Source organism: Podarcis muralis, chromosome Z, assembly GCF_964188315.1.
Source record: "Podarcis muralis chromosome Z, rPodMur119.hap1.1, whole genome shotgun sequence".
Taxonomy (NCBI): domain Eukaryota; kingdom Metazoa; phylum Chordata; class Lepidosauria; order Squamata; family Lacertidae; genus Podarcis; species Podarcis muralis.
The window spans coordinates 9292263-9316823 of NC_135673.1; the positions used below are offsets into that span (position 1 = coordinate 9292263).

The 24561-nt window shown below is 43.9% G+C and overlaps 2 protein-coding genes across 9 annotated transcripts in view; one reads left to right on the top strand and one right to left on the bottom strand.

The window, feature by feature from the left end:
- The window catches only part of SLC31A2 (solute carrier family 31 member 2), a 989995-nt gene that overhangs the window by 406404 nt on the left and 559030 nt on the right, over positions 1-24561 (top strand). The window lies entirely within an intron of this gene.
- The window catches only part of CACNA1B (calcium voltage-gated channel subunit alpha1 B), a 327353-nt gene that overhangs the window by 127924 nt on the left and 174868 nt on the right, over positions 1-24561 (bottom strand). For all 8 annotated transcript variants that reach the window (XM_077922132.1, XM_077922131.1, XM_077922130.1 and 5 more), the window contains 5 exons: positions 19091-19180; positions 16515-16724; positions 6899-7011; positions 620-732; positions 347-478 (listed from right to left, as the gene is read on the bottom strand). In XM_077922132.1, coding sequence (XP_077778258.1) covers positions 347-478; positions 620-732; positions 6899-7011; positions 16515-16724; positions 19091-19180 — 658 coding nt within the window. The remainder of the gene's footprint in view (positions 1-346; positions 479-619; positions 733-6898; positions 7012-16514; positions 16725-19090; positions 19181-24561) is intronic.

Genomic DNA, 24561 nt, shown 5'->3' on the forward strand with positions numbered 1-24561 from the left:
GCTGAAGGCCCATCTAGTCCATCATAATGGTCAACCAGATGCCTACAGAAATCTGAAATGCAGGACATGAAACAACCCCACAGAGCTATTTAAAAGTGGTGAACCAGCTGGTTTTGTCCAGCTTGGAATCGGGAGAAACATAAGTCCGTCTGCAACCTGCTGTGAGAGATTAGCAAAACATTCAGAGTGCAAACATCTGAAACTGGAGCCAAAACTATCGCAAGTCCAGTAGGCAGCATGCCTATGAATACCAGTTGCTAGGAATCACAAGCGGGGAGAGTACCGTTCCTTGTAGCCAGACGCCCGTCAAAAGTTTATGGAGATTAATTTAGTGAATTGAACTTACTGTCCTCCAAAAAGCTGCATCCCCAGCAAAGCAAACACAACAATGAAGAGGAAGAGGAGGAACAGCAAGCTGATGATGGACTTCATTGAATTCAGCAAGGAGACCACCAGGTTCCTCAAGGAGTTCCAGTACCTGGGATTCCAAACCAAACCAAGCCAGTTAACGAATGCATCAGGATTTCTGAAAGTGGGTTTTCCAAGTGCATAAATTCCCCTTCACACATCCCACACTAAAAAGAAAGAAAGAAAAAGGAAGAAGAAACTTAAAACGTACTTGGTAACTTTGAAAATCCTCAGCAGCCTGAGAGCCCTCAACACGCTGATGCCAAAGGAGGTCCCGGGCTTCACTGCAGCCCAGATGACTTCGAAGATGCTCCCCACAATCACCTGCAAGAAACAAAGGAGTGATGGGCTGATGTGGGGGGGAAAGAAGATCTGATCATCGCCAATGAGCAATTTCCAAAAAGAAGGGGTTGGAACTAAGGTTAGTCCTACTCAAAGTAGACCCACTGAAATTAATGGACCCCAGTGATGTCCATTGATTTCAACGGGTCTTCTCTGAACAGGAATAATATTGGCACCAACCCAATGGGCTAATTTTGTAAGCTTCTTCAGTGTCTGCCTCAGGCAAGGACTGTATATTCAATCTTTCTATACAAGAGAGAGGCTTTCACAAACTGAGGTAAAGTTGTTTTAATACCAAACAGCTGAAGAGGGTTTCTTTTGGGGGGGTGTATGTGTTAATGGTTCTAATGATATTTCATAGTTCCACTGCTAACTGTGATGCTTTATTTACAAATTACATTTTGCCTTTTTATATCTTATCACGCATCACCCTAGTCTCCCTTGGGAGGTAGAGTGATGCAGCAATGTAGCTAATATATAAATATATAATATAAACAAATAAATAATATAAATAAGAGTACATACATGTTTATCTGTATATATCTAGTCAATGATTTGGTGTTTATTTTCTGCTACAGTTATTGGTGTCCAGAAAAATCTCAGCTTTTTAAATGGTAACAATTCAAGTTTCTAGCTCTTTAAGACTATAAAGGCAGGTTTGAAAGACCTTCTGTAAATTATATATCCAATCTTGGAGCAAAGGATTGGAGTGGGTAAGAAGCACTTCATTCCACTAAATTCCTTCAAGGAGAGGAGAAATTGCCAACATTATTATGATTACTTTTTTAGGAGGCAGACAGGAGGCTCACCATCAATAGCCACACTGTTTCTTTCTCCCCTCCCTCCAGCCCCCTCCCCTCTTTGCTGCTATAAATGACAGCAGCAGTAGCAACTATGTTGGCAACCAGGCACTATTTTGCATCCTCCACAATCATGCCCAGGCCTAGCACCATCCAGGGGCATTGTGACAAAGGTTGGGTAGGTGGTCACCACCATCAAATACCTTGCAAAACAGTCTGCTTTCTGAAGGGCTAGGTGTGTGAGAGGGGAGGGAAATCTCAATAAAGCCTCTCAGAAAAACTTGCAACCACTAATGTGGATTAGAACTCCCATTGTCTTAAAGTCAAAGGAACAGGGCAGGTAATACAAACGCAGGGTGCACCATCCTTTGCTTAGCCTTTTGAAGTGGGGATGAGTGCTGTGGCTCTGTGGCAGAGTATCTGCTTTGCATGCAGAAGGTACCAGGTTCAATCCCCAGCATTTCCAGGTAAGACTGGGGATATCCCTACCAGTGTAGACAATCCTGAGCTAGGTGGGCCAATGGTCTGACTCTGTAGAAGATAACTTCCTATGTTCCTATGTCCTTCCATAAGGTTAAAAGTCTTCTTCTCTGGCAATCACTCGTAGCCGAGTAAGATTGTCTTTCCATTCTTAAGTTGGGAATAGAGTAGTTGCTTTGGAAGATGATAATCAGACATCCAAACAACATGACCAGCCCAACAAAGTTGATGTTGAAGAATCATTGCTTTGACACTGGTGATCTTTGCTTCTTCCAATACGCTAACATTAGTTTGCCTGTCTTCTCAAGTGATATGTAAAAATTTTTGGAGACACCACTGATGGAATCTTTTGAGGAGTTGGAAATGGAATTTATAAGTGGTCCATGTTTCACAAGAGTACAGTAAAGTTGGAAGTACAATATCTTTGTAAACAAGCATTTTGGTTTCCCTGTGAATGTCTTGGTCCTCAAACACTCTTCACTTCAATTGGAGAAAGCTGCACTCGCAGAGCTCAGTTGATGCTAGATTTCTGCATCAATGTTGGCCCTTATGGAAAGATCCAGGTAGGAAAAGCAATTGACACTTCCCAATGTTACACTATTAAGATGGATTTGTGATTCAGTGGACGGGTTGTTTTGTGCTTATTGATGCAGCACTTTGGTTTTTTGGATATTGAGCGATAGACCAAGCTTTCTGTAAGCTTCTGCAAAGATATTTAGGATGGTTTGGAGGTTGTCCTCTGAGTGTGCACACACTACGTCATCAGCATATTGAAGCTCTATGATGGAGGTTATGGTAACCTTACTCTTTGCTTTCAGCCTACTCAAATTGAAGAGCTTTCCATCTGTTCGATGTATGATTTCTACCCCAGTGGGGAGTTTCCCTTTGACAATGTGTAGGATCATGGCGATGAAAATAAGAAATAGCTGGGATGAGAATACATCCCTGTTTAATGCCTGATCCCACTGTGAATGGTTCACTTTGAGAGCCAGAGTGGGACTGCCTGCAGTACCCCAGGTGAGAGATAGGGTAGAGCACCTGAATGTGTGAAGGTTGAGTCTTGCTTCCAAACCAGTGGAAACAGATCCGTCTGGAGTATGTGGATGCTTTGTAAACTACCTTTTACCTGTATTTCTGTTTTGGGAAATTCTCTTCTAGTAACTTTTATGGTGATAAATAAGGTTGGTTTATTTGTATTCTTTTATGCAAACTTGCATGGACTAATTTTTTGTATATTTATTTATTTATTCATGCTGTGAGCCACTTTGGGTAAAATTTTGTGGGAAAGTGGAATACAAATTAAAGAAGAAGAAGAAGAAGAAGAAGAAGAAGAAGAAGAAGAAGAAGAAGAAGAAGAAGAAGACGACCACCTCTTAGGAGGAGCATATCAATATTCTTGCGTTCACACCTTGGAATGCCTTGCTGCATCATATCTCACTGGGTGCTCTTATACATTTTCCATCGTGTTGCTTTGTCAAACTGAACCAAACTACAAAATACTGCCAGCCCTCAAGAGGCTACAAGAAAGCAACAAATGGGAATGCATACAACTGGGGGATGGATAGAACTGGGGAAACATAATATGAGCAATGGGAATCACAGAGGGAGATAGTGCTTGATCCCAGTGGGATCAGCAAATGATGATGAATTAGCAAGTGATAAAATGTCTCTTCCCTACCCGATAGGAAGCCCACATTGGAGAGTTAATTACCAGCTCTGCATGCAGTGGAGCAAGACAGAAACAGCTGCACCCAGAGGAGCAACTCAGGATGCTCTAAATACTAGAATGTTTAAAACTCTATTGAGTGGAGGTCCTCCCCCATCTCTTTCTCTCCCCTCCCCCTTGGGATTTCAATTAATTAAGGCAGTGCTGGGGAACCCTGTGGCCTCCCAGATGCTACCAGACTCCAACTCCCATCACTCCCTGTCAGCATGGCTGATGAGTAATGGTGGTAGGAGATATAGTCAGGTGACTTCTGGGATGTCTGCAGGCATACCCTTCAACTGTCCTGGTAAAACTGGGACATCCCATTTTTTCCACACAAGAGCACAGTGCCCATTTTGAGTACCATGATTTCACCCCAAATAAGCTGCAGTCTCATGGGCTGCAGTCTTATGCGGCACCCCAAAACATGTGTTTTTGGTGCTGTGCTCTCATGTGAGTGAACAGCCCCCCCCCCCCCCGTCACAATTCTTGAGGGCCATGATGTTGTGAAGGTTGTGTGACTCACGCGGGAGCACACCCCTGTAAGACGTGCATCCTGGGTTTTTGCCTTGATGTGTTGGAGGGTATGCACAGGTTCCTCATCCTTGGTCCAGCGCACCATTCTCAGTGGGCATCCGCTTAGGAGAGGCATCCCATCCTGTGTGAGAGGAGGAGGATGTATCTTCCAAGGTGCTATGGTAAATAGACGCTGTTGTTCATAAAGAACAAAGAAAGGTTTTTAATTAGGGATGACAAACCTGTGGCCCTCCAGATGTTGTTGGACTACAACTCCCATCAGCCTCAGCCAACCTGATCAATGGTCAAGGGTGATGGAAGCTGTAAGGTAAAGGGACCCCTGACCATTAGGTCCAGTTGTGGATGACTCTGGGGCTGCAGCATTCATCTCACTTTACTGGCCAAGGGAGCTGGTGCACAGCTTCCGGGTCATGCGGCCAGAATAACTAAGCCACTTCTGGCGAACCAGAGCAGCACACGGAAACGCCGTTTACAGTCACAACTTGACCACATGACTCCAAGTGCATTCTGGTGTTCAAAGCACTACACAGGCAATCCCCACAAACAACCCTGGAAAAGAAACTATGTAGCAGTACCATTCCTGTTTATCTTGGAGTAAGGCCCATTAAGGTAAGTGGCAGCCCTGGGCTGTAAAGAACATCAGGAGAACCCTGCTGAATCAGGGCAAAGGGCCACCTAGACCAGCATCCTGTTCTCTCACTGGCCAACGAGATGCCTCAATGGGAAGCCCACAAACAGAATCCAAGTGCAACAGTTCTCTCCCCACTTGTGATTCCTAACACGTGAGATTCAGAGGCTCAGACAAGAGCAAAACACTTGACCCTTGTTAACTCTGGCCAGCTAGAATGGCATCTTCCCATTTTGTGCAGGCCATCTGTGCTGACAACAGGGCCAGCCCAACCTCAGGGGACCTGATGCCGTTGTAGCCTTCTCCTTCGAAGGCTGCAAAGAAGCAGCTAATTAATGTCAGTTTTACTGGCACAAGTGGGCACCTGCCAGAGGCTATTTTGCGGGCCTTGCATACAAGAGATGACTGTGAAATGTGAGAATGACTGAGTGCAACAGCTCACAAATAGGCAGCTGCAATAGGTTGCCAGTCTGCTTCCTGTGGACACTTGTTGTGCAAGTCAGCTGCAAAAAGAAAAGAAAAATGGAAGAAGAAAGAACAGAGGTACCAAGAGGCCAGGGCTGTTTGCATTACAAAATCCAGAAGTGCAGCTTTGTGGGGGGAAATATAATAAAAATAAACAGAACAGCAAGCTTCCAGACCTCATTGCTAACTACGAAAATGGGCTTAAAAGTGCACAGGGGAAAACTTCTGAAATATCTGAAGGGCAGACTGAGATTAGTGCAGAGCCAGATTTAGAGCAGGGATAGAGGCTCCCACACACAGGGCACTGAACTGAGCAGAGGAGAGGAAAGCAGCAAGTTGTATTTGAGAGTCTCCCCCCAATCCTCCACCTTTCAGTTCACAGTAAGATACGTCTTAAAATGGTTGTCCTTCCAGGCTATGAGTAGGGTGCTTCTCCCCCCCCCCCCATACTTTCCTCCTTCCTTTTGCACGAAAGCAGTAAGGTAGGTTTGGAGACCAGAAATCGAAGGGATTTTTTAAAAAAAGTCAATGGCCTTTTCCTTTGACTTTTTGGGGAAAACAAGGAAGAAAAAAAGGGGGGATTTCTAAAGCCTTGAATTTTTATTTCTGTTTGAGAAAGATGTAAAGGAAGGGAGCAGGAATGAGAGAAAGTGGGGAGAGTATTCAGAGAGACCTCTCTGATGACTGTAAGTGTTGTTGTTTGTTTGTTTGTTTGTTTGTTTGTCTGGGAGGGAAAATCAGGCTAGAAAAAAAGGAGGAGGAGAAGGGAGGGGAGGGGAGGGGGAACGAGAGTGAGAGCGAGATTGCACCAGCCTCCCACTACACGAGTGCAGCTGGTTGGCCAACACTTGCAGCAGGGTGGGGGGCAGATTTTGGTTTTGCATGGGGTGCCATATTACTATAGTCTGCCCCTGTTTGTTTGTTTGGTTGGTTGGTTGGTTGGTTGGTTGGTGCTGACTGAGGCTAATGCAAGTGGTAATCCACAACATTTGCAGGCCATATGTTGTCTGTCCCTGACTTTGGGTGCTAAATGGAGCAGGAGATCACATGCTCAGATGCCTCCCCAAGACATGACAGAAAAAGGAAGTCCCTCAATGCGGTATCCATCCAAGTGCTTCCTCTGTGGATGTAGCTCAGTGGGAAACGGCCCAGGATCTCCAGGACTGGCTGGGAGTGTCCCCTGCCTGAAATCCTGCAGAGCAGCTTCTGATCATGGTAGACAAATCTGAGCTAGATGGACCAGTGGTCTGGCTTAGTATAACACAACTTCCTATGCTGAGAATCAGGAGTGACCCAGGGAGTAGAGTATGCAGAATATCAGGACCGCAAAGGGTTGACTGCCAAGGAGTGTGGTGGAGTCTCCTTCTTTGGAGGTCTTTAAGCAGAGGCTTGACAACCATATGTCAGGAGTGCTCTGATGGTGTTTCCTGCTTGGCAGGGGGTTGGACTCGATGGCCCTTGTGGTCTATTCCAACTCTATGATTCTATGACTCTATGACTTCAACCCATCAATTCTCACCCAAGACCTCTTACCCCAAAGTCAAAGCAGTTGAATGAGGAATGGAAATAGTTCCTTGGCCCCAGGCCATACATCTTCAGAGACATCTCTGTAAGGAACAGGCCGAGGAAGACAAATTCTGCAAAATCTGGAAGAAACAGCAGAAGGTCAAATCAATGATAAATATCAACAAAATTATTTCCTGATATTAGGATGATACCTCTCCTAGATGTGGAGCAGATCCTGCCAGCAGAAAATAACTTTCTGCTGCATGGGAAAGCAGATAATTAGTACATAATGGTGAAGTATTTTTTAGAGCTCCCAAATCTGGATGTGCTGAGTCTCCAAGAACCCTTATCCAACTTACAATGGGGATGGACTGAGAATAGATGGAGAGCTGACCAGAAATGTCCACCAGCCATCCAAATTATCGGGGATGTTCAAATTACTGTCCTCCATTAGAAAAGGATGTTGCTGTTTCTGGTCAAAGATTAGAATCTATTCAGTGTTTAGCATTGCTGTGTGGCTCTACAACCATACGCAAGCTGCACTGAGTTCCATGCCAACTGAGGGGAGGGTGTTCCTGGCTAACACAGAGTGTACCCCTCTGCTCAGTCTCCCCCTCTAAAGGACAACAGCCACCAGACTAGAGGGCAATAGTTTCTACAAAGCTGGCCTTATCAATCAGCCTCCAAGTTCCCCTGGGTTCCCTCTGAAGCCACCACAATTAGGGTAGGTTACTGGCCTCCAGGTGCGATAGTGTTAAAGTGAGAACACACCAGTGAAGATTTTACTTAGGGTGGGGGGACAGATGTGAAGATTAAGGAAAAGATACACAATGCAAATGTCATTGAAACCCAGAATATTCCCTTTGGAGCAAAAGGGGGGAGCAGTTTAAAATGTCAGCCGCTTTCTCTGGACTAACCTACCCCTAAACTCATCAGGTTTTCAGAAGGCTCTTTCTCTCAAGCAACAGCCTTTCCTCCTTTTTTGCCTCTTCCAGGCACACCAATATTATCTGTCATGCTGCATTCCACCTTGAATTTCAGGCCTCCCTAGTTGGCTATCCCAAGATATAGACTCTCCTTGTCAACCACAAGCTCCTCGCAGTAGACTATAGGAAGACATGAAACCCCAGGCTGGGATGTGACTTTCCTCCCATCCACACTGGTCATTTCAATGCCTTGATATTTGGAAGCTAGTCAGCCCTACAATGTCCAATGAATAAAGAGCTGCTAACATGAATCCCACAGCGGGTGGCGCTGTGGGTAAAAGCCTCAGCACCTAGGGCTTGCCGATCGAAAGGTCGGCGGTTCGAATCCCCGCGGCGGGGTGTGCTCCCGTTGTTCGGTCCCAGTGCCTGCCAACCTAGCAGTTCGAAAGCACTCCCGGGTGCAAGTAGATAAATAGGGACCGCTTACTAGCGGGAAGGTAAACGGTGTTTCCGTGTGTGGCTCTGGCTCGCCAGAGCAGCAATGTCACGCTGGCCACATGACCCGGAAGTGTCTCCGGACAGCGCTGGCCTCTTGAGTGAGATGGGCGCACAACCCTAGAGTCTGTCAAGACTGGCCCATACGGGCAGCGGTACCTTTACCTTTTTAACATGAATCCCACCTAAAACACAACAGTCCATACAAGTAAGGTCCAGTTCCTTCACAGATACACTGGAGAACAATCAGAGACATACTGTATTATCTGAATATTCCCTTCCCTTCCCCAGCCTGCAACATCCCTGACCATTGGCCATGCTGGCTGGGACTGGTGGGAGGTGAGGTCCAATAACATTTGAGGAGCACCAGATTGGTGGGGGGGGGGAGCCTGTGGCATTCACATGCTGTTTTCAGACTTGCCATGGTTGGTCATGGAAGAGGAGTTTGGATTTGATATCCCGCTTTATCACTACCCTAAGGAGTCTCAAAGCAGCTAACATTCTCCTTTCCCTTCCTCCCCCACAACAAACACTCTGTGCGGTGTGTGGGGCTGAGAGACTTCAGAGAAGTGTGACTAGCCCAAGGTCACCCAGCAGCTGCATGTGGAGGAGCAGGGAATCGAACCCGGTTCACCAGATTATGAGTCTACCGCTCTTAATCACTACACCAAGCTGGCTCTCTGGAAAGAATTGTATGCTAGACTAGATGACTAGATCAAGCAGGACTCTTCTTAAGTCCTTAAAATTCTGCAGATTGGTATTCTTTCTCCAGGGGACTGAGAACATAAGAACAACCTGCTGGATCAGGCAAGTGGTCCATCATCCTGTTCTCACAGTGGCCAACCAGATGCTAATGGGAAACCCACAAGTAGGACCTGAGTGTAACAGCTTACTCCGCACTTGTACTTCAGGGACATGCAGCCTCCATCAGTGGAAGCAGAACGTAGTCATTCAGAAAGAGAAAAATCTCAAAATTTTCTAGGGAACCTGCATCCCTGGCACCACTATTTGTTACGAGCCCTGGCATTGGCCAACCTTTACAAAGCAGATTATTTTAAATCAAGGGAGCAAAGATTGGTTCCAGTGATCATCCATCCATTACTCCTGCCAATGGCTCCTATTTCTACCCTCTCCTTCAGTTGACGGGTCAGGGTAAGGATTTGTTTTGACATGGCCCTGGCCCATTTGATTGAAAAATGCAATTCTTGGTTGCTGGTCTTACTCTAGATTTAATTTAAGCTACCTTAAACAGAAGCATTTCATAAAACCATGGGATGAGAAGAAGGGAGTGCATGGCAGAAGGCAGAGGAGAGAGTTTGTGATAAACAGTTTAACTTAATTTAGAAACCTGTGCTGCTGGCAAAGGCCATGCTGGTCACTTTCCTACCCAATATATTTGAATTAGGTAATTAGCATTGTGTGTGTGTGTGTGTGTGTGTGTGTGTGTGTGTGTGAATCAGCGACAGACTAATTCTATTTTCATGCTGTCACATAGTCTAAGGTCATTAGGATCAGGCACAAGAGATGGTACTACAGGTCTTTCCTGTCCCACAAAGACTGTGAACACTTGTGCAGAGAAGGAGATCCATCAGCATCCAGTTTTTGGCTGACCCACTTCTTGAAATGACACCTAAAATATTCAGCAGACATAAATAAGCATGCTTGTTTCTGAAGCTTCCCTGTGCTCTGCATACTGATATCCACAGGGAACCGGGCTGAGACATCAAAGGCAAACACAAAATCATCAAGAAACTAATTGCATTAATGTAGGCTCTGCATAGAGTGCACAGCTGAATGGGATGGGTTCTGGTCATAAGGTTTCTAGGGGGCAACCCATGGTCCTCCAGTGGTTGCTGGACTACAGCTTCCATCATGCCTGACCTTGGGACATGTTGGCTAGGGCTGATGGGAGCTGGAGTCCAATGCCATCATTAGGGCCACACTATTCACCATGGTTTGTGTGAAGGACACCTTTCCTTCATCTGTCCAGAATCTCCAGCTAATTGATTTCCCTGGACGACACTGGGTATGCCACATTATTCATCCCAATCTTCATTTCACAAAATTTATATACCTCAATGTGGTTTGCACAAAGAATAAACAATAAGATTATCAGTAAAAAAAACAACAACAAACAGTGGAAAACTATTTAAATACAGTGGTACCTCGGTTTAAGAACTTAATTCGTTCTGGAGGTCTGTTCTTAACCTGAAACTGTCCTTAACCTGAGGTACCACTATAGCTAATGGGGCCTGCCACTGCTGCCACCACACGATTTCTGTTCTCATCCTGAAGCAAAGTTCTTAACCTGAGGTACTATTCTGGGTTAGTGGAGTCTGTAACCTGAAGCATCTGTAACCTGAAGCGTCTGTAACCTGAGGTACCACTGTAGTTCTAAAAATAATTAAAACCAATGATGAGATAAAAACGGATTAAAACACACATCAGCATTCAGTGTAGTTGGGTAGACATGCCTAAAGGTAAAAGGGTTTCGGCAGGTGCGTAAAAGAGTACATTGAAGGCTCCTGCCTAATGTCAATAGGCAAGGAGTTCTGAAGTGTAGGTGATGCCACACTAAAATGTCACTTTCTTATCAATGTAGAATGGGTATTACGTGGCATCTGTAAAAGTACCAGTTCCATAGACTGAAGCAGCCAGGTGGGCATATGTGGGGTAGGTGATTGTTAAATACTCTTTCTGAAAATTGTTAGCCTTCCTTCATAAGCAAGACACTCAAGTCTCTTCTTCAATAAAGCATGCTTATAAACACCAGTGGAGTCAGTGTTCTGCTATTGTGGAAATCCACACAATCCAAACATGTGCAAACCAGATTCTACTCAGCGGAGTCTATAGCACGCTGGCTATACAGAGATGAAACGAGACACATCCCATATTTTTCCTTTCTCCCTTTCCCCCTTTTTTTGCTAAGCACCTTTTCAGTTCCTTTTTCAAAATGCTTGGAAACCGTTGGAAATGTCAAGCTGAGAAAGTTAATCAGAGCATTTCAACAAGCAGAAAGTAGAAAGGAGGCAGAGACGGGGAGTTCTGAGGAATCGCTGCAGACCCACAGGCTCTCAGCAGCATTGAAGTTGATTTGTAACGTAATTAAATTCTCCCTAGAGGGAGAGACATGATTGAATTAGAGGTGCCCAAATCACGCTTACGGTGTTACCAATCCTCCCAGAGCAAACTCTGCTCCCTTCCTGGCTGAAGTTCACACATCTTGTCCAAAGTCCAATTACAATCACTTTCTAGAAATCTGTCTAATTAGGAGGCACCCCTGCTCTTCCCATGTGCTGCCAGTGAGAAGCATTATGGGCCACTGATGCTAAAGCTACTTGTGCAAAAATGTTCTCCCCTTCTTGGCTCCTAATATTTTATCAGATTTAATCTATTAGAAGATAAGAATATCCTGCTGAAGCAGACTATGGGTTGAATTTGCCATAGTCTGAATCAGACTCTGGCAAATCTGCTCACATCACTCTGAAGCTGTGCCTAAGCAAAAATTGTCCTGGGAAAACACATGTCTTTAGCACTGTCAAAGCTAGCACATTTTTATTTTTTATTTTTACATTCACTGCTAAGTCTCTGAAGAGCCATTTCTCCCCACTCCCTACCCTCGCCATTCTTTTTTATTTGCAAACAGAAACAAAGAACAAAAATAATAAAAATACTAAGAATAATTAAATAACAACAACCATTGCCAGTTGACATTAACAATAAGCAATGCTGTGAAACATCATTCCTGTCAAGATATGAAAGGTACACACTATCTGTACTTTCCAGAAACAATTGAAGACATTTCCCCCTACCAATCTCCCCCAGCTGGTTGTATACATTTTTGCCATGGATGTCTACTCTTTGCTATTAAAAAATAAGCAAATCTGCTGTTACTTGCCCCCTGTTATTTGCCTACAAATGCTGTGGGTAAAACCTCAGCGCCTAGGGCTTGCCGATCGCATGGTCGGCAATTCGAATCCCCGTGGCGGGGTGCGCTCCCGTCGTTCGGTCCCAGCTCCTACCCACCTAGCAGTTCGAAAGCACTCTTAAGTGCAAGTAGATAAATAGGGACCGCTTTCTAGCGGGAAGGTAAACGGTGTTTCCGTGTGCTGCGCTGGTGCCGGCTCGCCAGAGCAGCTTTGTCATGCTGGCCACGTGACCCGGAAGTGTCTCCGGACAGCGCTGGCCCCCGGCCTCTAGAGTGAGATGGGTGCACAACCCTAGAGTCTGGCAAGACTGGCCCGTACGTGCTGGGGTACCTTTACCTTTACCTTTATTTGCCTACAAAAACAGTTTTGTAACTGTTTTTAGCTGGGTTTCTCTGTTATATTTTCTACATCACCCTGAAACAAATGTGTAGAAGGGGATTAAACATTATTATTATTAGTAGTAGTAGTAGTAGTAATAATAATAATAATAATAATAATAATAATAATAATAATAATAATATTCCATCAAACCTGATTTAAGCATATATATTAATAAAAGGAAGTCCATATAGGTGTGTAAATGAAACTGCCAGTTATAAGCCATGTGTTTAAACAAAGAAAGGGCACTTCCAATAGAGGCTCTTAGAACCTAGGTAATTAAGAACCATCCTCACTCCAACTAATTTTCTCCATCCTGTAGACATTAGAGAGACCTGGATAAACCTTTTGGTTTTGTTCAAATATATCAATATCAAAGAAAGAAAGAAAGAACCCACAGAAGTACTTGGAGGTTAGATAAACAGAGCTGAGACCTATTTCAATGAATTTTGATTCTCCTGTCAAAGGGTTCGTGTTTAGAAAATGAAAATATTTCACTAAAGAGCAGGGCAAATAGAACTAATGAAAGGGTGTCCCTCAGCTTTGGGCCCAACTGAACATAAAAATAAGAAGAGCTCTAGTAGATCAGGCCAATGGCCCATCTATTCCAACATCCTGTTCTCACAGTGGCCGATTAGATGCTTGTATGAAACCCACAAAGAGAAACAGAGCAGAAGAACACTCTCCCTCTCTTGTGGATTCCAGCAACTACCTAAAGTTCAATCTGTGTAAGAGATCCCCAAAGACTGGTTTTGAAGGCTCTGCAAGACACAGCTAAAGGATCCTCATGGGCTTTGGGGGCAAGGAAGTCATATCAGCTGTGTCAATCCTGAACTTATCTAACCAAATCAGGAAGCTTTTCAACCAAACTGTGCTAAAACTTTAAATCCTTTCCATTTACCGTATTTTTCCATGTATAACACACACCCCCGTGTATAAGACGACCCCTAGTTTTGGGATTGATGAGCTTTTTGGGGGGGGATTGCCCAGAGTTGTGGAGCTTTTTGCAGGGGGGATGCCAAAAATCACTAACCCGACTATAAAACGCTGACAATCACTCGCGTCGCTGAAGACAACAAGCGTCTGCCCGCTCGCCAACAACAGCCAGCAATTGCATGCCCATTTGCTGCAGCGACAGCATATCCACAGCTGCCCTTGCCACAGCAACCAATCACCCACCCAATTACCACAACAGCAGCCAATCCAAAGCAGCCCTTGCTGCAGCCACCAATCATCCACCATATCACCGCTGACAAATGATTGCTCGCTGCTCCAGCCAATCACCCGTCCCCACTATGCACTATCCGTGTATAAGACAACCCTCGTTTCTCAACATTAAAGTAACAAAAAACAAAAAACTTGTCATACAAGGAAAAGTAAGGTATGTTATAGAATCCACCTGGAGAGCAGGTGACTGGTACTGTAGATAGGGATGGGCGACTCTGTCAATTTAGGTTTCTCTAAGTATCCCAGTCTTAAATTCAGCTCACCACATTTCCACATCTCTTCTTGGGGGGTGGGAATGATTTTGTAGGTCCTCATGGAAATTCATAAGCATTTTAGTGCAAATTTCTCCTGATGCATTCAGCGGTATGGAACTTTGCCTAATATACACATTTTTGCAATGCAATTTCCCCTAATAAAACAAGTATTCATTTATTTTTACTAATATATGCATTTTCATATACACTTTGCCCCAATTACTGGGTTTGAAAACTGCATGGGTATAATCTGAAGCAAAGCAAATTTCAGTTCGCATATTGTTTCAGAAAGTGTGGATTAGGTAAGTTTGCCCACATAAACTGAATTCAAATTTCTCTACCAAGCCAATTGGTGGGCAAACCATCTTTCAGCTGTTCTTGCTGCTGAGGAACACCAACAGGGCTAACCTGTTGATGGACAGACACCCCCCAGATATTCCTTCTAAACTTGTACAGTCATACGTCAGAAGTCGAACAGAATCCGTTCCGGAAGTCTGTTCAACTTCCAAAAAGTTTGGCACAGCTTCCGATTGGCTGCAGGAAGCTCCTGCAGCCAACCAGAATGTGCAGAACCTGCGGCGGATTTTTGGGTTCCAAAGAATATTCGCAAACTGGAACACTCACTACCAGGTTTGCGGAGTTCAAGAGCCAAAACGTTTGACTGTAGTTGGAAGTCTGTTTTTTTGCTGTTGCTATTCTTTGGGCCCCTCTTCAACAAATGCACTTCACAGGGACATAGAAAGCTGCCAAGTTAAACCATTGGTTCCTGTCTACAGTGATTGCAAGTGACTCTCCAAGGATTATCGGATTATCTTCCACTGCTACCTGGAGGTGCCAGGGATTGATCCTGGGACCTTCTGCATGAAGAATGAGTTTATGAGCTAAAATGTCCATATTAGCTTCCTCCTCACTATACTGATCAAAGAACCGACAAGCTTCCCACATTAGCTCTTCTCCTTTAGCAATATCTACTTTCAGCCACATCTAGCTGCTGAATTCCTTTTTTTTTCTTTTATCTGCTTTGCAATAAAAATGGCCCTTCTCCCCCCCTCCCGCCCCGTATGTCAGCCCGTCTAATTTTTCACTCAATTTGTAATTAACAAGAACATTCTTTCTGGCACCAGCTGGGAGATGAATATCAGCACATAAAAGTTATTTTTTATTTTAAAAAAAAAGCTAGACTGAAAGCATTTCTCTGCAAGCAAACTAATGGTTCCCCTTCTTTTGTGGGTGGGTGGGGTTATAAAAGGATGGTGGCACCCACACCCACACCCCACTTAGCCCCAAATGAAATAGGAAGCATATAATATCAAACTGTCTTATTACTTCTGATGTTTGATTCTGAAAAAGAACAGAAAACTCACAAACCAAGAGAGTCTCTTCTCTAGTTTGAACCTTACAAAAGAGGTAAGTTTTTTGTTTGTTAGTTAGGTTTGTTTGTTTGTTTGTTTGTTTGTTTTGCTTCACACATGTGCCTTGCTTTGACTTCAATGTCTCTGGCACCATATAGATGTGATTTCGATTTGCCCCACATGCATAGTTTGGTATTTGGGGACACTCACTGAGCACTTGGTTCCTGCCCTCATCTTTCCCCTGCCCTTCTGTAAACTCTACAGTTGTAGGTAATAATGCTTCTGAATGCCAGTTGCTGGAATCTGCAATGGGGGAGAGTGCTCTTGTGCTTTTGGGTTTCCTGCAGGCATCTGGTTGGCTCCTATATATACAGTGGTACCTCTGGTTACGTACTTAATTCGTACCGGAGGTCTGTTCTTAACCTGAAACTGTTCTTAACCTGAAGCACCACTTTAGCTAATGTGGCCTCCCACTGCTGCCGCGCCGCCATTGCACGATTTCTGTTCTTATCCTGAAGCAAAGTTCTTAACCTGAAGCACTATTTCTGGTTTAGCAGAGTCTGTAACCCGTAACCCGAGGTACCAATGTGTGTGTGTGTGTACACACACACACACACACACACACACACGCACACACACACACACATATACATATCCAATGGCATGGGTAGGCAACCTAAGGCCCGGGGGCCAGATCCAGCCCAATTGCCTTCTCAATCTGGCCCGCGGACGGTCCGGGAATCAGCATGTTTTTACATGAGTATAATGTGTGCTTTTATTTAAAATGCATCTCTGGGTTATTTGTGGGGCATAGGAATTCGTTCATCCCCCCCCCAAAAAAAATATAGTCTGGCCCCCCACAAGGTCTGAGGGACAGTGGACCGACCCCCTGCTGAAAAAATTTGCTGACCCCTGTCCAATGGGGAAAATGGCAGGGCATCATATGATTATTGTATCAGTGAGTCTGAATATTCTTTTTGAAAAATCCAAGAAGCTATCTGTTCATAGTTCCCCTGGGTTAGCTCCCCAATCTGAGATGATGTCAAGGTTCAGGGCCAGAGTAATCCCAGAGCTTTACTTACACAGAGCAGTAGTGAGCCCCTCTGGCTGGTCATAATGCACAATGGCAACGCACAGGGTGTTGAGAGCCACAACACAGAGAACCATCCAGTAGAAGCTCTGTGCTTTCACCATGCGCCGGATGAAGAACCGGAACATCTTCTCTTTCCTACGGAAGTAGGAGGAACTCTCATTCTTGCCGCTCTTCAGGCTGGCCCGGGCAAATGGTGAACCTGTGAGCATTGGAAAGATACAAAGCTTAGAGCAGAGCTGAGAGACCTTTCTTCAGGCCACCAAGGCTGCACTACCCCAACCCAGATACATAGGAACCTGCTCAACTATCTGGATATTGGTTGCCATTGGTTTGATTTGAATTAATTTTATAATGGATGATTTTAGAGTGTTGTGTTGTACTGTTGTACTGTTTTATTGTTGTTAGCCGCCCTGAGCCTGGCTTCGGCTGGGGAGGGCGGGATATAAATAAATTATTATTATTATTATTATTATTATTATTATTATTATTATTATTATTATATTCAGGCACCTACCTGAAATGTGCCCAGCCAGTGTTCTCTGGAACACTGCACTGAAATGACTTCCATAGCATTTTTACATTGATAATTTTAATGAGCTGGTTACAAGGCTTCATAGAAAACTTTTATATAATTACAAGTTTCCATGAAAATATGCTGACTAGCAGGGGTGTAAGCCTTTTGCTGGTTGCTAACCAGACAAGTTGCTCAGTACTGTGGTACCTTGGGTTAAGAACTTAATTCGTTCTGGAGGTCCGTTCTTAACCTGAAACTGTTCTTAACCTGAAGCACCACTTTAGCTAATGGGGCCCCCCGCTGCCACCGCGCCGCCGGAGCCCGATTTCTGTTCTCATCCTGAAGCAAAGTTCTTAACCCGAGGTACTATTTCTGGGTTAGCGGAGTCTGTAACCTGAAGCGTCTGTAACCTGAAGCATCTGTAACCTGAGGTACCAGTGCAATTCCCTGAAAATTGTCTGCAAGGGCCTCACGATCACTTTTTCAAAGCATTATGATAACTGACTCCTTTTTAAAAAGTGGGTAACATGAGTGAAAGAAATGGCATGTACAGCTGCACCTTAAAAAAAAATCCCACTACAGCTGCAGTCTTAACACACTTGCCTGGGAATAAATCCCATTGAATTAAATGCAACTTATTTCTGAGCAGACACAGGAACATTGGCAGGTGCCTTACTCCATGCCAGACCACGCCTCCATATTGCTCAGTATTGTTTACTCTAACTTAGGCTTGCCATATGTCTGGTTTCCCCCAGATTTGTCTTCTTTTTAAAGTTCACAATTTCAGTCTGGGTGGATTCTTAAAATTATGCAAAATGTCCAGTTTTGTTTTTGTTGTTGTTGCTGCCTGATTATGTCTGTTCCATGTGCTCTATGAGGCCACTGGCCCTGCACGGTGGCAGCAGTGGCTGCTCTGGATGAAGAGGGGGGCACCGAGCACCTGGCAGCAGCACTGCTGCTGCTTTAGAGAGCTGTGCAGCTTTATCATAGGCAGGTGCTGAAGTTGCCAGGGAAGCTCCAGCGGCTGAGGCAGCAGCTTGCAAGCTGCAGCTGCAGCACCGGCAGCAGTATGGTGGGCTCTGCAGCAACCAGCTAATTGATTGCAGGGTTGGTGATCTGGGTGGGAGATCAGGCAGATCAGGGTGCAAACTGGACAGGATGGTGGAAAACAAAGGCTGGGGAGGGAGAGAGACGTGGTTCTTGCAGCAGCCGGGAGGCACTGGTAAAGTTGGGATGTAAATTTCAACAATTTGTCATTGCCAGCTCCCTCTTAAAGGGAGACCTTCGCAGCCTCCACTTCGACACCAGAGCACAAGGGAGGGGGTTGGAGATGGGAGAGAACAGCTGAAAAAGGAGAGGGGGAAGAAGAAAGCACGATGGGGCGGGGAATGAGTGAGGAGCTGGGAGGGGACGTTTGTGCAAGCAGGGCAAGGAGGAAACCCACCAGATTGCCTCTGAATTGTTTAAAGTCACAGCATGCCCTAGATCCGTGGGCATATGTTTTGTTTTGTTTTTATCTTCAAAATATGGCAACCCTACACTAACTGGCAGTGGCTTTCCATGGTTTTTAGAAAGATAGCCTTTCCCAGCCATGTCTGGAAGTGCCAGAGATTGAACTTGCAACCTTCTGCATGAAATCAGATGCTCTACTACCAGGCTAATGGCTTAGTTAGGATTGCACCCTTAATGTCAGCTGATTGGCAAATGTGCGTGGTTTGGAGGAAATTTGATCCCTGGACAGGCCAAGGTTGACCCACGGGCTGGAGATTCTACGTCCATGCTCTAAGATGGTTACATTTTATGATGGAACTCAAAAGAAGCCTACACAACACCCATCTCCCATTAACAAGGTGGAATGCCAGTGGTCAATTCAGTAGCAAACTCTGCTCACTTATGAGATTAAGATTGCAGGTTCGATCTACTTCCTTGGGTTCTCTTTAGGCTTCACCACATTCTCATGAGGTTACCTGGCTTTGTTGTTTCATGAGACAATCTATCCAATAATAATAATAACAATAACAATAACACCTTATATTAAATCTTAAACTTACCAACAGAACAAACATCTGTGAAGTGGTCCTCCCCTTCTTCAGCATGGATTAGGTCATTTTTGCTCTTCTTGATTGTGGCTCTTTTCAGCACTAATGCAAAAGGGGTAAGGAGGAAAAAAGACAAGAAAAGGTGGTTAGCATCCAGCAACAGATAAACCCTCCCAACTCACACAAGCTTAGAGACCCAAATTGCCTCTCCACCTGGAGGCCAGAACAGCCACACACCACTAAGCCATTAGAAATCAATCAGCCAACAGCTTCCCTCACAGATTCTTGTGCCAGGGGCCATAATTTAAGTAGCCTTTCAGATATGCTCAGCCTCCTCCATCTGCCCATGAACATCTTAAAATGGAAAGAGAGGGTGGGTAGCCTTGCAGATGCATCACACGTTACTTCTTCCTTTACCAGACATACAGGATCAGTGAAATGCCAGCTTAACCTATAGAGTTTGCTCCCACAAGATGTCGGATGCCTTTGAAAGAGTTGTTGTTGTTGTTAATATATATCCTGCCTCTTCCTTTGACTGAATTCAAGGCAGCTTACAGGCAAAACAAGAACCACTCAAGACATCGAAAAATCCATCATTCCTTAGGGACTTTCTGTGCAACAAGGAAAATGAACTTGTGAGATCTGGCTGCCTATGAGTACTGGTCATTATGAATGAGTTCTATCTACCACTGCTCCTCCAAATTTTCCTGTGTCTTCTACCCCCCCCCCCCAAAAAAAAAAAATCACACAAAAAAGTGTGCATGAGTGAAAAGTGCATTCACACACAAATGCACTGTATTATTCTGGGCAGGCTTCTTTTTAACAAAAAAAACAAAAATAACAAGCTGGAAATTGATGTGGAAATGGGGCAAACTCTGGGGACAGCTAACGTGGGGGAAATGGTGAAACAGAGAGCAAAGACATGCATGGTGTTTTGTCTGCTATTGCCCCTATTATAAACCTCTTTCTGATAAACTGAGTCTACAATTAAAATTAGACAAGAGGTAAATCAAAAGGAAAAAAATATGCTTGACATTTACCAATAGTAATAACAATTTGGGAACTCATCTTGGACTTTTCATGGGGAAAAGAAATGAACCTGAGACACCTTGACTTAAAAGAAATATTGTTTAGCAGAAAGGGGGAAGATGGACGCTAGCATGAACCGAATATCTTAAATAATCCTTTTTTATTTCTTTTATGAAATCGGCAGATGGAAAATCTGAAGTTTTCTTTTTGTAATGTTTCTTTTTCTATTGTATTTCTCTCTCTCTCTTCTCATTGTTATTTACGTTCTTTGTCTCTCTTCTTTGTTTCTCTTCTTTCTTTGGGGTCCTGTATATGGGGCCTTTATCAAGGTCCAGGGATTGTAGATGGCTGATGGAGAACCCTAGGTGAGAGACAGGGAAATGATGGTCTCCCTGGTTGAGGCTGGAAAAACAAGGAAAGATCCCAGGTAAGCTGGGAGGAGTTACTGTCCTCTGTGGGTGGCAAAGGCTATGAAATACTAAGAGAAGACTCCGTATTCCATTTATTCTATTTGTATTTTTGATAGTCTTTATTTTACCATATTATGAAATTTTAAAATTAAAATCTCACCAGAAAACTAAATGAGATAGAAGGATGCAATACACTAGTAATGATACAATGGACCAGGGATTTAGGACATAACATAGAAATAAATGTGTTGGGAAAGTTGTGAAAAACAAATTAAAAATTTATGTTATGCTATAGAAGAGAATTATATTAAAATGATATATAGATGGTATTTAACAACTAGTAATTGGGCTAAAATATACAAGAAGGTTTCTAATAACTGCTGGAAATGCAAAAAGGCTGAAGGATCCTTTTTTCATATGTGGTGGAATTGTAGGAAAGAAAGGGTATTTTGGAAGATGATATATAATGAGATTAAAAAGATGTTTAAAGTGATTATACCCCCCCCCAAAAAAAACCCCTGAAGCTTTGGGTGGGATTAGAAGAACACAAGTCCCAAAAAAGATGATTGTTTATGTACACTATGACAGCAGCAAGGATTCTATATGCTCCTACAAGAAACTCCTACGAAAGAAGAATGGATAAGTAGAACTTATAAGAAGATGGACTATGCAGAAATGGCAAAGTTAACAGCTGAATTAGGAGAACCTAATGATGACAGCTTTGTGGAAGAATGGAAGCCTTTTTTGGACTATTTAAAGAAATATTATAGTATGATGAATTCACGAAGAGGATTTGAGGCATGAGCAACAGAAAGAATTAGAACTTACTTTGATATTGTTATAAGAGCTAGAAGACAGAGTGCATCAAAGGGGAAGAAAATAAAATCACCCTGGAAAACAGGATGGAAAGTATTTAAAAAATGTATTGGGGAGTATATGTGGAAATGTTTCTTTTTCCTTGAAATTTGATTAAAAAAAGTTTGAGAGAGAGAGAGAGAGAGAGAGAGAGAGAAGGATGCAATACTTTATAAATTTGTATTACTAAACCATGAAGTAGGCTCACTTCCTATCTGTTAGGGAAAATATATTTATTTGTATTGAAAGTTGTAATAACAAATAGTGACTATAACTGAAAATCCAAGAGTGCAGTAGCAGAAGAGAGAAAAGAAAAGAAAAGGAGGAGGAGGAGGAGGAGGAGGAGGAGGAGGAGGAGGAGGAGGAGGAGAAGAAGAAGAAGAAGAAGAAGAAGAAGAAGAAGAAGAAGAAGAAGAAGAATCAATATATACATACTTCCCTAGCTGGTGTGGATGGTGAATGTTGGGCATCTAAATGTGAAGCATAAGAAATAAAATCTCACCAGATGACACAGAAGCATTCTGCGTCCTTCATTCCTCTAGGGACCCACAATATATTTGTTACTGCTTCTGCAACAGCACAAATCCATAAGTTCTTATACCACAAAGACAAATAGATTTTGCAAAGTTCTCCATGAGTAGACTATAGCTGCAACTTGCATCCATATCAAAAGTTATTTAGAGCGACAGGCTTTCATGTTATTTGTCCACATATTCAGTAATGATGATTGTGGAGAAACCTGAACAGGTGATTTAAACATCTAATGTTCTTATAAAATGCAGAAGTATTTTTTGTTTATGTAGATGATGGCTATGAAGGGTATGCTTGGTGAGAAGAAAATAGAGAAATATATGTACAGTACTTCTGCCTCTGTCATAGCACTGCAACTCAGAGTGCATCATAGAACTACTGAATTGGAAGAGACGTCTTCAAGTTCAGCCCTTCCATTCAATTCAGGATCTGCAATGCGGGGTGCAACTACTGCATCGCTGACTGATGATTCTGCAGCCCTTGCTTAAAATGCTACAAGCAAATGTGAGCCCACCACCTCCTGAGTTAGACTTCCTGTCAAACAGTTCATCCCATTAAAACATTTCTCTCCTACTTTTTGGCCATGGTCTACTTCCCTACAATTTTCATCCCAAAGTCTTGCTCCCCAGAACAACAGAGAACAATAAGCCTGCTCATCTCCTACATGACGTCTAAAGAGAGTTCTCTCCTGTGTCTCCCCATAAGCTTTCCCCAGTGAAAATGACTGGCAGTAATTTCAAGACAAAACAAAGTGAATCAAATGAACTCCTTCTTCACAATGCAAAACAGGTTTATGGAATTTGCTGTTGCAAAATATAGCAGTGGCCCGTTGCTTTCAAGTGGCTTTTATCTTTGCTCTCAAGTTGCTCTACGGGGAGGTTTGACAAGTTTATGAAGGAAGAGAAGTATGTCAATGGCTATTTGCCATGATGACTCTAAAGACCCTCCATGGTGAGGCAGTATATCAGAAGCCTGCTACTGGGAGGCAACCATACAGAAGTGATATTGTATGCACGTCCTATTTGCAGGACTGCCAGAAGCATGCAGCTGGCCACTCTTGGAAACACTCTTAGGTCTCATCCTACAGAGCTCTTTTTATGTCCCTAGTCAAGCCCATTTCTAGTTGCACCTACAGTAGGGATGGGGAGCATGTGGTCCTCCAGATGGTTCTGGGCTCCAACTTCAATCCTCTCAAACCATTGACCATGCTGTCTGGGGCTGCAGTCCAGTATCATCTGGAATGCCTGAGTTTTCTCCTTCCCTGACCCTCCAGAAGTGATTGGACTTCAACTCCCATCAGCCCCTGCTAGGAAGGCCAATGGGCAGGAGATGGTGGAAGCTGTAGTCCAGCATCATATGGAGGGACACAGGGTTGGCAGCCCAGCTGTGGAGGCCACTGTGGTTAAGGCCTCACACACAATATTACCAAGCAACAGTAGAAGAAGCTATAGAAGTCAAGCCAAGCCAAAGAAACATCAAACATTGAAAACTGATATGAATCCAGTCCAAACATGATCCAGAGGCGTGATCCTCTGAGGGGGGCTCTTCTGTTGGAACCCACCCCAAGGTCTGCTCAAGAGTATCCTCTTGAGGCAACCCTGATGAAGGAGGACTCTCCCTGCTCCTCCAAGTATTTAGTCCGTGGAAGGTCAGGTTGACATTCAGCTCCAGGTTAGAGCCAGAGATTTAAAAAAATCCAAGGCTTCTGAGATATAATCTCTGATTCAAACCCCTTTGAGATACCAGCAACCTTGCCCCAAAAGGCCACATGGGTCAGACTTGCTCATCAAACTTACACACACACACACACACACACACACACACACACAACTGCCAGCATGAGAGGCCCAATCCAGACTAGTAGGTACTTTAGTGTAGGACAGGGATGGAGAACCTGTGGTCTTCCAATGTTGCTGGAATACATCTTCCCCTTATTGCTGAACTCTGGCCATGCTGATGGGATTTGCAGTCCAGCAAAATCTGTACTTCTGGATATATCTTTGTCACTAGAGGCTAGGAGTGCCTTTGACTAACTCTGGTTCAGCGGCTGCAGCCATTCTTGGACAGGAATAGCCTGACCACTGTAGTCCTTCTTCTGGTAACCCTGAGGCAGGATAGCTGCAATGCACGCTATGTGGGGCACCCCCTGGGCCTGGCTTGGAAGCTCCAGCTGGTCCAGATGCCATAACAAGACTCCTGATGAGGCCACCTGGCCAACAACAGGTGACACCATTGTTAGAACATCTGCACTGTTTACCCATCTACTTCTGAGCCAGTTTCAGGTTCTTTGTAGTAATCTACAAAGTCCTGAATAACATAGGTCCAGTGTATCTCAGTGACCTCCTGATAACCAACCTCAATCATTGAGATAAACTGCAGAAGCATCACTGGTTGTTCCCTGAGTTGGTGAGGCTCATTTGATAACAAGAAACTGAGTCTTTAGTGCCATTGGCTCAGTACTGAGATTTAGCAGGCACCTTCAAGTTTTGTTTCAACTTTAACATGGTAACAACACACACAACATAACAGGATGTTTTTTACTATGTAACTTCTCTTTCAAACACAATTCAACACGTAATATCTCACAAAGTGTAATTCCATAGACGAACACATGATGCAAACAGAACATATCATGAGAATCAGATGGAAAACCTGACG